The 15,258-nt window shown below is 35.6% G+C and overlaps 1 protein-coding gene across 1 annotated transcript in view; it reads left to right on the top strand.

Annotated features, from left to right (window-relative positions):
* Window positions 1-15,258, top strand: part of cntnap2a (contactin associated protein 2a) — a 285,382-nt gene that overhangs the window by 78,374 nt on the left and 191,750 nt on the right. Inside the window, exon 2 of the mRNA XM_007547884.2 lies at window positions 13,410-13,520. Coding sequence (XP_007547946.1) covers window positions 13,410-13,520 — 111 coding nt within the window. The remainder of the gene's footprint in view (window positions 1-13,409; window positions 13,521-15,258) is intronic.

Raw genomic sequence — 15,258 nt, 5'->3', positions numbered from 1 at the left:
TGGCAGCCAGTGCAGATAGCGAGAGATTGCGCAATCCAAGGCTCAGCTTTTTACTTCCTCACCAGCATCGCTTCTGAGCATTTGAATGGGAAATTGCGAACATTAAGCGATTTTGAAGGCTCTGCCTCACCTGTCTCCCCTGACCGCACGTCACTGAGTAAAACCTTATTCCAAGATTCCATTTCTACTTATTGGAAATTTCTTGCATTTCCATTGCTTGAGCCCAAACTCTGTGCCATCCTACTCTGTTTTCATGCTGCGACCAGGCTGTCAGTATTTGTGTGTGTGTGTGTGTGTGTGTGTGTTGCCTCCCTTCAGATTTTAACTGTAGGGCAAACTGAACATATTGGACCCTAGCAGTTAACAGAATATATGGTCATTGCAGACAAAAAAGTGCATGTATATGAGAATTCAGCACACATGTCACACAAGTTGTTTTGTTTCTCCCTTCAAGACCCCCCTCTTCACAACTCTCATCTTTTCCTGCCAGTCAGAACATATTGTTTCTCAGCATGATAGTGCCTAAGACTGATAAAAGGGTGGAGGGCAGTGATGAGTGTGATATTATGGGCTGCAGTTGCCATACTGGCATCAAATCATCTTTATGAGCACACAGGAATGAGGTGTAAGGCCCTCACAATTTTTTTCTCAACTTGTACAGACAAAATAACCACAGTCTGCCCAAACCATGCCAAAAGCCAATTCAAATATTGCTATGGTTTAGACCGTAGTTGAGGCTTTCACATTGGGGAATTGAAAATGAAGCATATATATATATTTTTGTATTATTCTGTTTTAACGTATTTTATGTTATTTTCCATGTCACAAGTTAAGCACGTAGCTGAAGTTTAGAAAACATAAAGCCCATAGAATGAGGACAAGGTACATAGAGGAGGGATTTTAGGAAAGGTATGGTATGTACATTGCACATGACTGGATGTGTTGTATATATAATTTATAATAGAAAGAGGTTAGTTCTTGCTTGTAGATAGTGTAGATTCTGTAGACTGCACAATCTTTAGGTATTTTTAATGTTAAATAGCTATTCAGATTTTTTTTTCTCTTTGCTGACATTTGTCCACATGTTTTGAAATAAAGCATCATCCTTATTTCTATTTTTCAGGGGTTCTAAAAAAGTGTTTATTGTGATTGAAACGATCACAGGAACAATTCTAGACAGTTGAAATGGCTTTTGTATTCTTTCAATCACACATTTAGAAAGCAAACTTTACCAATGTATTTTTTTTGGAATATTTAGCATTTTACATGTATCTGTTCACAGGCAAGCACAAATATGGATTGCATTGGATTTAATATCCATCCTTCAATATTTATAATGTACCAGAAACAATTTCACACATGGAGTATCATGATGCAATTCTTCGCTATGGTGATATGGAAGAGGCTGAGCTTGTAAAGCGAGTTCTTGTGTCTTAGTGTCTCTGTATGGGAAATGTGTGTGTTTGCAACATAGTGCAGTGTTACTCCAATTTGCCTCAACCTCCCACTGTGTGGTTGAGGAGAACAGCAAACAATAACACAACAAATTTACAGCCAGTTATTGCTGGTCATTATTTAAATCGTACTATGCTCTGTGTGAGGTACACTATGCTTTGTAATAGTATATTATTGGAATTATTAGTACATTATTAGTATATTACTAGAAATACTACAATAATGTTTATAAAAATAAATGATTCTAGGAAGTTGATTCTTTTTATTTATGTAGTTTTAGGTCATTGCTTTCAGAACAAATGTACAAAATTTGTATATTATCGTGCAAACTGGCAAGTTGAGATCTTTCCAGTTTTATGAATAAAATAACATACTGGTGATTAAGAAGAAGAAAGTATTAATACTAGTGGGCAACAACAATATGTATTTCATGTTTCAGAAAAAAAATCTGTGTGTTTTTGTGTCTGTAGCTCAGAAATTACCTTCTTGGATGCTGAAAAAAAATGCTACATTATTGATAGCATTTTCTACTTATTGCTACCTAAACAAGGAAACTTTACGTCTTTGATTCTAAACTACTGCTGTTTTGTTACACATAAGTACAAAATATTTCATACTCTTTGCTGATTGGCAGAATTTGATATTCCTTTTTTTATTAAATAAATTAAAAGAGATGGACATCTCTCAAATGATAATGATGATATACAAATGGAGTGTCAGTTTTAAAATATATATCTGGGTCTCTTGTTCAGTTTTATACATATTGATTTGTCTATTGGAGATGTGTGATTTTGAGAATGAAAAAAAAAATCTTTCTTACAGCACTGTTCTGACACACACTTTCAAAAACCTTAATTTTCCATAAATGCAATAATCAATCAAATTTTCTTGCCTTAAAATTGTATGTTTATTTTCAAATTCATGCAGGTACAACCAGCTTTTCCCATAGTTTCCTCAAATAGGTTGCAAAATATTAATAAGCAGAACCACAGTGCTTCTCTCTTCCAAAAGCACATCAAAAACACCTGAGGAGTCCTGCCAGGAGGGCATCCTGTCATCACAGACCTCCCTTGAATGAGCTTGAGGATCCACTGATTACCATTGACCTATAAAAGGAGTCATTGTAAGCGCACCTTTAATTACCCTGATGAATAATTGATCGACTTATTCAGAAGACCAAAGGGCTATTGCTCTGACAAGACTGGTCCAATTTTACAACACAAAAGGTTCACAAATCCTGAGGTTTGAAAAACTGAGGAAAAAGCACAACAGGAAAATCAAAACTCAAAAAAGGATGGGAGAATATAAAAAGATGTTTTACTGTGTTTACTGTCTAAGATGTAAATGTCAGATTCTGATTACCAAATCCATCAGTCCAGTTTATCAGATTAAGCCATTAGAGCATACTTTATACTTTAAATTTAGTCAATAGCTTAAATACAGATGATTAAGTTGTTCTTCTGCCAGATATGGTGCTGATTTAAGGCATGCTACAGACTATTAGCATTAGCTGACAAGTAATCAAGTTTAACACAGACGCACTCAACAGTGTTCTGTAATTTGAGTAGTCATGATAAATTGAAGTCTTGGGCATAAGTCATTATTGTCTTTGCAACACAAAAAACAAAGTGGATTATTTTACATGGTCCATATTTAAATTGTCATACTGGTTAAATTGACTTTTGGCCCTAAACTTGTTGAAAAATATATATTTATCTAATTGAGCATTTTTGTTATTGAGGGCTACACTAATTTCTGAACAAATGTGTCTAAATAATACTTCAGAAAAATAAGGTCTGGAAATTATCCACAAAAACAATATGCCTGAAAGGCACTCGTTTTTTTTCTGTTTTGTTTGATTTTTTTTTTTAAGCAGAACCTTGCAAATCTTTATTTACTTTCTGTAATTCTAACATTTTGTGTCCATTTGTTTTTTGACATTTTTATCCAGTGTTTGAATGTGAAGGTAATTTCTGCATGAGACTGTGTGTGTGGCTCAAATTCAAATTTATTGACAATAATGAGTGATGTTTCAAGACATGAAAATGAGGTTTTTAAAAATACATTTCTATTCTCACTCACACAACACACTAACATGCCTAGAGGTGGTGTGATTAGCAACTGGGATTTAGTTGAAAGTGCGGGAACAAAGTAAATCAGTTAAAGAGTGTCACAACATTGAATTTTTTTTTTCTCCAGAATAATTATTTGTGAAGAAGTAAAATATGCTAATAACATTTTAGCAGTCACTTTCTTAAGGCAGAAAAAAACATAGATGGAAAGAAGTGGTGGAAGTGGAAAAGTGTTTAGAGATAATAGATAAGTATTTTTTTTAGCTCAAGGCAAAATAGATTAGAAGACACAAACACATTTACCCACATCTATTACACAAATACATTTTTATATCCACTGTTTCAGCTGATAGGTGAATAAATAGAAGTTACACCAATCACTTTTGAAAACTTTACTTTTTACTTTCACCTCATTGCAAACACAATAAGCTGAAACAAATGAGGTTGAATTGTAATTTGACATACTGTTGGGTTTTGTGAGCCGAGAGCGGTGATGAATGTGCCAGTTCTTTTTGCCGTAGACTACATTTGACTGACATTAATTGAAAAAACTGCGATTAAAACCCAGCAGCAGATGCCTCTGATCTGCACACCAATCAGTCTCTGGCTATCAACAGCCTTCAGATCTGATAACAGTTAACGCTTTCAGTAAGTGCTCAAAAAGATGTTCAACAAGAACTTATTTGTATGGTAAATAAAACCATAAACTGTAACCATCTTTTCAAAATCTATAACACCTTATGAAATTTGAAAATTGAATATCAGATAGTTTTAAACATTCCCGACTTATATTTTGCTGAAGACGGTCTTTCCAGTTCACTCTTTACTGTTTTGATAATCGCATTATATTGAGATTGGTTAAAATTAACTCGACAAAAACACACTGTGAGTTATCTCTGTAAATGTAAAGCCGGTTCCATTCAAGTCGGCCAAACGGGACTCGTTTGAAGTCGGACGTTAATTGGTTCATTGGCTGGTACTGATGCAAGTCAAAATAATGTCATCTATTTTTACCCGTTAGTTTTTAAATGATGATATTGGAAAAAAAAAAAAAAAAAACTGAAGAAGCAACTACTTGTTATTGGATTTGACTGCTTATATTATTTAATACCAACAGCCTTCAAATCTGATAACAGTTAACGCTTTCAGTAAGTGCTCAATCTTGTGTTGAATAATTAAGATCTATACATCTTTGGTGGCTTAAACATACATATCTCATGACATCATTGTGGCCTTCATGGACCTGAAATGCACACCGTAATCTGATGTCTTAGTTTTTATGTTGACCTGACTTGATGAATCTGTGCTTTCTGCTATACTGCCACGCATTTTTGTCCCAAACATGAGGGAAAAATAATAATAAAAAACAAAATATGTGGAGAAAATTACAATATACCAGACTTTACTATTTTTGAAAAGTTAGCGCTTTCCTGTGGAGTGGTAAAAATTTCATTTGCATTGAAGTAGTGAGTAAATTAAAATTGAATGTGTTCCCAGCCTGAGTTTGAGATGATATAATATTTAAGTCCCACTGCAGCACAAAGGTGTACAACGAAACTTTTTTGGTGAAAATACAATCAGTATTTAACAAACTACATGATACATGATGGATAATTACAGACTTTTGGCATGGGCTTTGATATTTTCACGATATATATGTATGAAAAAAAATACTGTAAGTGTAACAAGTTATAAAAAAAACAGTCACAAAATCTTCACACCTATTTCCTCTTTGTTTCAAGTACATGAATACACTGTGTTTGGAAGACCCCTGACTATTAGATTAATTAATAAGAAATGGCCAATGTCAACTATTCTCCTTTGATTTCAGAAATTAGCTTTAGGCTGCTCCTTTTAGGATGCACTTCAATGTGTTCATAGACAGTGGAAACTTCTAAGCTTCAAAGTCACCAACCAGAGCAAATGTTTGCTATTAATGCTTTTGGCATTTTACTTAATTTGAACTTCAAGGAGCACTTTTATTCATTTTAGAAATTAGCATTTTTAACTGCAATAAAGACACTTGGTGTACATTTCACACACAAACTAATACAGAAGCTTTTTGAACATTTTCAGAATCCTGTTTTTCAGAATTTAGACCTTTTTTTGACAAAACTGTGGCTTAAAGTTGTTTTTGGCCGTTTTCATGCCTCGTATACATGGTATTATGTACAAATATTCAGTATACAAATCTGTATATAGGCATCATTAATCTTAATCAAATCAAGCTATCAGGAAAACACATTCTCTTATTTTCCTTCAAGAGACGAGATATCCGTTTCCCTTTTAGCAACTTGGTTTAGACTTATGATTCTGGCAATGATAAGAACAACTGCCTGTTATGCCAATTAGACAGGCCTAGTTTATGCTTCAAAACATCTGGTAATTTGTGTCCTATACAGTAGCTCTTTAGGAAGTCCACAGGGGAGCTGCTATCACACAGTTCCAGGTGGGCAAGACAAGAGGTAAAATTGGCTTCTTGCTAATTAGATAATGGCCACTTGCACCACTCTCAGTCTCTGTTTTTGGCTCCACAAAAATAAGGAGCTATTTGCCACAGAATTTGTTTTACGGCAAGAGAAAGATATGTTGAGATACCACTGATATATCTGTTAAAAGATTTAAAAGAATTTTGCTTTGCTGTTTCACAAGCCTGAATTCTGAAATCAACGTAGACTCAAAATCATCAAGTGGCAAAGACAGATTAATGGAGGGGTGTGCAACCTCTGGAGTTGGACAATATAAAAAACATCAACTTGAAGGAACACACCCATTTTCAGCATGATTCAATGAAAGAAAAAAAAAAGTCTTTTGACAAATGTTTTACCGCGGAAATAAGCAGGCGTGTTCAAAATGACCAATTTGCGATTAGTATCTCATTCACTTTGGAGAACTGAACTAAAATAAAAACACCATAAATATCAAGCCTGTAGCAACTGCTGGAAAATGATAACTTATCCCTAGAAGGCAGAAAATGGAGTAGTTAATATCAAGACTACAATACAGATAAAGAAGCTATAAAATAGCATGGCTTCCTTTTTGGTGTGCACACATATACATTGCATTGCATGTGTTTTTAGTACGGAGGCTTTTTGAGAAATAATTATTGAAAAGCTGCTTTGAACTTTGAGAACATACTTGGCTTCTAGCTGCTGTTTCTGCTTTCAGAACTAATCTGCAAAATAAGCCTTCCAAAATAAAATGTAAGGTCATAAAAACAGAAATATGAATCCCATTCCGGATTCCAAATAATCCTAACACCCAAGACATGAAATTAAAGAAGCTACTGCTGTCATTCACTGTTTGAAAAAGAAAAATAAAATAAAATAAAATAAAATAAATATACCTCATGTCTTTTTTGCACTTAAGGGGCAAAGTTTTACCATAAGTCGAAGGAATTGCTTGTTGAAATTCTTTTTCAAAACTTCATGTACATTTATTTTTCAGATAAAAATCAGAACAACCTGTTGCAAACTTGTTCATAATTGTAATGAATATTCTTTAACATCTTTAAATTTTTCAGTGAAAGTAAGCCATTTACACTTGTTTTTATTATGATTGCGAGTATGAATTTCCTTTTTGTTTTTTATCTTGATTTTCATTTTGAAATTGACAATGTGGCAGTAAGAGCGCCTGTTGCGGTACCCAAATCTGTGTCTCGGTTTGTGAAATTCTAGAGTTCTCAGATTTGTTTTCGCAACAGCCTCTTAACTTACCACAACTAATCGAGAATATCATGTAATTCTCCCTGGGCGGAGTGAAAGTTTTTGTCTCTAAACTGCCTCGTTGATGAGACCATTAAATAAACTGTCCAAGTTGTAGCTTCTGGCAGCCCACTCACTCAGCTTTTATTTGCCTTTTCCCCCCATATCTTACTTATTTGCCTAGCCCTTCCTGGAAATGTCAGATTCCTTAGTTTTCACCTTTTTGTTCCCCGTCTCCTTTCTTCTTGTGTTTCCCATTATCTGTTTCTTTTCTTTTTGTTTCTCCTTCTTCCCTGTCAGCTTCACCTTTCATTTCCTTCTATCATGTGTAAAGCCATCTCTCCATCATTAGGGAATAGGTTGACATTTGCCAGTGGATATTGTTGTAATTTGCTTGCCCTAATACCTGAACATACAGAACTTTACTTTGCACTTTAGACTGTCAGACTCTGATGACTTTGATCCCTGACTTGAGTTTTAAATGAACATATAGGCTTAACTCATTAGTGTTTAATAAATTAATCTCTTTGAAATTAATTACTTCTTTTACTCACTTGTCCTTTGTTATAAATCAACTAAGCAGACCTTTCAGTCATTTGCACATGAAAATGCATCATTTAAACAGTAACATTTATATATATATATATATATATATATATATATATATATAACTTTGTGTACTTTAAAAACTATTCTTGTGTGTCTTTAGCTGCTTTAGTATGTGGGCAGCAGCTGCTCCACTGGGTATATCAGTGAATAATTAATACATACAGTTCTCATCTCTCTGAAGGATTAATTAGTTACAAAGACAACACAGAAGTTGCCCTTTCTGACACACATATTTTACGTATGCGGAAAAACATGTAGTACTTTTTATATTCCAGAACCATTAAATTAAACAGGTTTACTGTTGCAGTGCTCCATCGCTAAGTTCAAAGTAGAAAGTGACTATAAATTGCAGTAAGTTAAACACCTTTTTTTTTCTATTTCTTTTGCTGCTTTTTTTTTTTTTTAGCTTTTCTGCATCTAATTGCCTGTAAAGTTATTGTGTATTTTCAAAAAGTTCAGAACTCTAACGGCTTGTGTTATGTAAATTGATCTAGTAAAGTGAATGGAAGATTGTGGGGTTATGTAAATGTATTTAGATTTTTTTATTATAAAAATAAAACATACACTATATACTCTTTTTGTTTAACCCATAATACACTTTCATGTAGGTCTGGCAAAAAATTATTTTCTGATTAAGGGGAATACGTATGGAAGAAATCCTTGAAATTGACAAAGCTAGAAAGTCACAAAGATATCATTGTTCATTCTTCTTATACTGTAGTATATATTTGATTTTTGGTATGCTCTATAAACTCTGCTGACCTTTCTTAGTTGATTTCCTGGTACAATAAACAACATTTCAAGACCAACTTTTCCTTTTTACTTGTTTTTAAAATATTACCAACGTATGAGTTTAGTTATTTTTGGGGGCAATTAGAAAACGATATTGTTCAAGGCTATACAATCTTGTTTCAACATACAGGCCATGATGTAGAGACTCAAGTCCTACCTAGCAAGGCTGTGTTTACATGACATATAACACAAATGTTTTGTTGTGTTTTGGTCTCTTGTTTAGAATAACACCATTATGGCGACAAAAATGCAAAGGTTGTATAACGGGCTCCTGAATCATGTACATGTAAATGCAAACTGCAAATATTTTGACCTTCTTGTTCTGTCTCTGCAGCTACACCTCTTCAGATTATTTGCTAGGTTAAAGCAAAATTAGCTTTTTTGTTGAACTTTTATGCAGTTAGTGATGATGCATAAATGACATGCATCAGATCATATGTGTACCCCTGTGTGTACGGTCAAGGAAATACACCTCTGAATCAAGAAAGTTCACAAAGTTTCACCACTTCCTTTGGGCCTAGCATGCACAGGACATAGTTTTCAGTGCTGCTTGGTTTTTCTTTTGCTGTTGTGTAAGTGTAATTTATTTTGGCTCCATAATGGGAAATGTTTTTGTAAAATTCAAGTCTTGCTGTTCCCTAACAACTTCTAAAATATTTGGACTCGACTTGACTAACATGTAGAGTCCTAAGCCAATTTTCATCTATTCATGTTACATTTGTAATAACCACTTAGATATTTTTGAACTGAGCTCTGTGTTAAATGATTTCAGTTTTTTTAAAAACAACTAAATATATATTCTGACATCTTACAGATAACACAGTGTGGCTTTTTTTTATCGCTTCTTTTCTTTATAGACAACCTAAATTCAGAAATCCAGATTGGAGGAGGGCATGTGGTGGAGTAGAGTAGGCACTCCATATGTGGAGGCTGTTAGTCCTTGACGCATCCATCTGTGGTTCAATTCCCGAGCTTAAGGCCTTTACGTTATGTCTTCTCCTAACCCCTTCTTTCTCTGGCTATTTCCTGTCGGATTACTGCCAATAAAGGACAGTAGGATGACAAACTGTTCAAAAAGGGAACTCCATTGAGGCGTAATAAAATATGAAGAACCGGTGGGGAAAATACATGCATGTAAAACAAACAACACAGGAGTAAACTAATGAGGTGGAAAGGGAGAGGAAATGTCAGAGTTCCAAACTAGAGGGAAAGAACAGAGCCTGTTTTCTACAAAGTTGGAGCAAGAAACGGAGACAGGAAGTGAAGTAGAACACGATCCATAAGGAGAAAACTCATTATCTCTGTATACAAATTTTTCCAGCAAATCCCAACAATACTTTGCCTAGGATATTGTGACAAATTTGCATGAATTGCCCGATTATACAAAATAAGTCAGCAAACGTGTCATTGTAGTTACACCTACATAGATGCTTTAAATGCACAACAACAAATGCTTTCAGATTAGTGATTACAGGGAGGTTGTTGAGACGGGAGACAGAAAATCAGCACAACTAGCTGTGACAGGAGCTGCGCGACAGAGATGGAGGAAAGATAATTGAATTAACTTAAATCCAATCAAATTAAATGGAATTGAACTGAATTGAATCACCTTATATTAACCCCCTAAGGGAGAATTGCGTTCTGCCTGTTTATTGTGTTGTGGAAAATTATATGTAATGAAAAAACATCAATAGAAAGCAAATTGTGCTTGAGAAGAGGCACTTTAGAAGTTGGTAGCGTAGCTGACCAAAGACGTGTCCGAGCAGCAAATCCAATTCAACGATGAGCAACGCACTTACTTAATGTGCAAATCATTCAATGCAAGAATCGGTGCAAAATGGACCAGATTGCGTCACTGTGCTAGCACATAATCACAGTCTGAGTGGTTCATCAATGGTGGTTTCATAATGCCTCGGTGATCATGACTGTATTTTCAGCTCTCTATTTAATGGCAACTGGCTTTTTTAGATGTGTACATCATTCAGATCGTCTCCTCCAAAATACTCTGATGTAACGTCCCTGCACCAACAAGCACGTGCACAACACATGAACACGCAGAAACAAACGGTGACCAACCACGGATTGCTGGTTGGTCACTGTCTGTTGAAGAGGTGGTAAAACTGGCGGGTGCTGGTTTACTGTGAGTCTGTCTTTAACTGTTCTGATGTTAGAGTCTGTAACATCAGAAGAGTTAAAGAACAGTGGTTCCAACTCAGTGGAACCACTGGCAAATATTTTTTTTTTTTCTTTACACTTTGACAGCTGATGAAATCAACTTGCTCTTATTCTGTTTGTTCCTTCCTTTCTAGATACATGTTTTGTGAGCAGCATTTTGAGTCCTGCTTGTTCATAGCTAGTTCTCTAAGGGGAAGATTTTGTGCTTGGGCTTGAATGAAGGAGGCAATGCATGTATACTGCTGCCTGATTTTAAGTGTTATGTTTTCACAAAGGCATCATCCTGCATTGTTTGAATATTCAATCAGGACAGACAGGCTTACCTGCAGTCCTGCATAAATCTAACCAACCATAGCCAACAGAGACATGGAAAGAAAAATAATAATAATAATAATAATAATAGATTTAAAGTTAATTTAAGCTGGGAGGATATTGACACTAACTTTTATTTTGAACAGGATGAAGCTTACACAAAGAACTAGAAAAGTATTCTGCTTGAGAAGCCAGACTACATTTGAGCCTAGACAGATAATGTTGTATTTGGTAATTATGAAGATCCACGTGTGTCGATGTTCTAAGTCAGAGATCAGGTTTTACTGAACATTTGAAACACCGAGGTGGTATCTTTTATGGAACATGTCATAGAATACTTCTGTAGCTATGGGAGCAAGATATTAGGATTTTATTTTGTGATTTCATGACCAGATGCTTCTACATGACAATTACTCATGTGGCACAGCTGCAGAGGAGAGATAAGTAGAAGCACATCACTTGGTAAGCCGACCCAAAGACATCAAGATGGCCTCGTTCTACCCAAATGTAGGTGTTTATTAGAAGAGAAGAGAGAGATGAATACAGTCACATTCCTGTACATCAACACCCATTTAATCTCTTTAGTGAGCTACATCTATCCAGTGTTCCTAAGGAAGAGTATATATTTTTATAACTTAATGAAAACAACTGTCTGTGCATCTCAGGACAAATATTATGACAAATTGCAGATGCAGATGTTGAGGTTGATCATATTGCTGTAATCCAGTGATTTACCTAGATATCTTGTGCACTTGTAACCATATTGATGGCTCTTTACAGGTATAGTTCAGATATTTTGAAGTGAAGTTATGGGAAGTTATTGTCACATCACTGTGACTTTATCAAAAAGTGGGGAAAAAAATCTGACCATTGAAAGTCTTTCATCTGATCAGACAGAATCCTTGTTTTAACAAATTGAAATAATACAAACTAAAAACATCTTTCATTCATGATTTACACCTGTTTACTAGTGGGAATTAACTTTCAGAAGACACTATTTGTTAGTTTGTGTCTATTTTCTTATCCAAGCAAACTTTCTATTACTTTGCAGAATCATTTTTCCTAAAGGAGAGCCTATTGGAGCTGTAAAACTTTGTTGACCATTGACAAACTATCAGAAGGTGGTGTGGCTTTAAAACGTTTTGGAAGCATTTTACTGATGTGAGTGCAGAAAGAAGAGTTCACTGGACTTCAGCCAAGGGTAGTTTTACCAGAAGCTTTGATACTCATCAATAAGTTCAATACGAATCAATGGATGTCATCCCTTGACGTCCGACTACCAGACACTATCAGAATGAGTAGTTGAATGGAATCGGACAGGAAATGTCAATCTCAATATGTACATAGACAAGGAAGAGAGGAACACCTCTCTGACCAGGAGTTACACTTAATTTCTTCCATTAAACTAATAAAATTCCTATTGAAATACACTCTTGTTGGTCAAATAGTACAACAAATATTTTGTTTACCTGGTCAACTGTTATAAGATGTTTGTTTTGACTTTATGCAGCACACTGTACGCCCACACTTACGCTGCGGGAGCAGAGAGCTGCTGATGGCCTCTACATAGTCTGACACACAATTCACCATTTCTGTCTTTGTGAAGTCTAATGTACTGTAGTTGAGTGGGTTCAGTTGTATGAGAGAGTGAAAGGTGATGCTTTACGAACAGGAGAGAAAGGCAGTGTGTGACTGTTGACTGTGTGTGTGTATATGAAAAAAAAATCATCTTTTTATCTTTATGTCAGTTTTTCCCCATGAATATTTCTCACATTTGGTGTTTGAGGTTAGTTTGATTTGACTAGCACAACATTGCTGATTTTTCAAGGCAAATTTGAAACTGATAAACTCTTTATCTGGATCCACTTTTAAAGGATTAAAAACAGTATTTTATTTCACTTTTCACAATTATTCTTTGGTTTTATGTTTATATAAAAATCCCACACTTGTCTTATGCTTAGTGTCAACTAAATAGTTTCTTTGTTAAAAGCAGTTGGAGAAAAACTTACATTTTTTGCAAGTATCGGATGTGTTTACTCTTCTTTAAAAGAACCGTCAATTGTGAACAACTTCAGGTCTTTGCTTTTCCACATGCAGTGTATGTGCATAAACACAGGATCTGGGTTTAGTTCACTGACTTTTTCTCCCTTTCTTGTCTCTTTTTCCCCCCCTCGCATCTGCCCTGCATTTCTTTTCTCACAATTACATGTCCTCTGGCTTTTCCCACTTCCTGTCCTGTTTTGTCCCCTATTCATCTTTCTCTCTCTTCACAATCATTCGCTCCCCACAGAGAAGTGTGATGAGGCTCTAGCCTCTCCGCTGCCTCACACGGCCTTCACCAGCTCATCCGTCTTCTCCAGTGGATATGCACCTGGATATGCCAAACTCAACAGGAGAGGAGGTAGGAAACACACATCCATAGTACATTCGGATATTCATAGGAAGCACACACCTGCTCATAAACACACACACACACATACACACACACACACACACACACACACACACAGAAAAAGACGGAAATGTCCTTGTACTTGGATATAAATGAAAGTGGTGGGAGGGTGCTCTTTTCACATTTATTCTACACATATAAGAGACTAATAGTCTAATTTGGATACATGTCCATACATCTTTATGAATGATTTTGCAGGTGATCAAACTGTGAGATGAATGCTCAAGCCTTTATAGAGTGACACGCTCCACAGTGCTCCCCAGCTGCTCTTTTCCCCTTCTGCCTCTTCTAACCCATTTTCCCTTTTGTGTTTATTTATTTTTTTTACATCTTCTTTTGTGTTCCCTCGTCTCTCACTCTCCTCGTCGTCGTTTTAATCATTATCTCTGTGACTCAGACTGAAGCTCATTTTCACATCAGTCCACAGCTAAGGGCTATGAACAGACAATTACACCCCTTTATGTTTTTACAATTAATAATTCATACCTTTCCATCTAATGCAGTCACCCTGCAGCTTGGGCGACTGAGCAGTGATGCAGACCTGCCAGATAAAGGCAAGGCAATCTGAGGATTTTAATCACACCGATTGAGTTAAAGCAATGAGAGAGGATGAGACTCATGCTTCTTGAATCACGGCTTATACAAACAAGAGAACAAGGCAGAATTTAAAATAAAGGAAGAAATGAGGACTAGTTTCACAGATGCTGATATATCTTGTGTAAATGCTGCGTCTGATGATTCTGGACCCACTGAACCCACAAAAATCTCTAAAACATGCACACACACACACGCGCACACACACGGTTTGTCATCCTATCTTCATAGTCACTTTGCGTTTACATCCGTTTATTTTTCATTTGTTTCCGATGCCTGACACTGACCTTTAAACCTAACCATTACCAGCACATGCCTAACCCTAATGTCAACTTAATTCACAGCTTGGTTCTAACCTATAGCCCAAAAACAGCACTTTTTATTATGAGCCAGGACTTTGGGCCCCGTAAGGAGCAGAGGATCTCTACAATGTAGTATTTGTTGGAAAATGGTCCTAACAGTGTATAAAAACAAGGTCTCTCTTTCTCCTACACACACACACATGCACACATTATCAACAAGTCCAAAATTGGTGACATATTTAGCCTTGCCATATTGTACTGTAACATAACACAAAGGAAACTGGGGAAGTACATAAATTAATACTGTATTCAAAGCAAATTAAGTCAAATTTATATAACATACCAACAAAACAATAACTAATTGCAATTTGTCAAATGCCATCGTTAAAATCATTGAGAATAATCATCTTCAAGTACATTGAATATTTTTGGTCAATGCTCCCGTTGTTTTAAATCAGAGGCAACTCTAAAAAAGGAGCCTAAATAAGACTAAATGCTGTTTCTCCATGTTTGGTTCTGTCTCTGGGAATGCAGAGTAGACATGAACCAGGTCTTCCAGTTATACACTATTGCAAATACCACCACTGGGTTTTACTGAAATGACTTGCAGATCATGCTTACAGAGCAGCCCATATTGCCCATGTTAAAAAACACCACTGTTCAGAGATACAGCAAAATCAATATTCACTTTTTAATTTTGAAAATCGTGATTAAAGATTCTGGCAGCATTAATTTTAACACAGGCAGAAGTGCTGAGGTTTCTAGGAAAACATGAAAAAGGTGAGTCTTTT

This window comes from Poecilia formosa, unplaced genomic scaffold (genome assembly GCF_000485575.1).
Source record: "Poecilia formosa unplaced genomic scaffold, Poecilia_formosa-5.1.2 Scaffold22, whole genome shotgun sequence".
In the NCBI taxonomy this organism is placed as follows: Eukaryota; Metazoa; Chordata; class Actinopteri; order Cyprinodontiformes; family Poeciliidae; genus Poecilia; species Poecilia formosa.
Note: the sequence above shows the minus strand (reverse complement) of the source record. Positions and strands in the feature narration are given on the sequence as shown.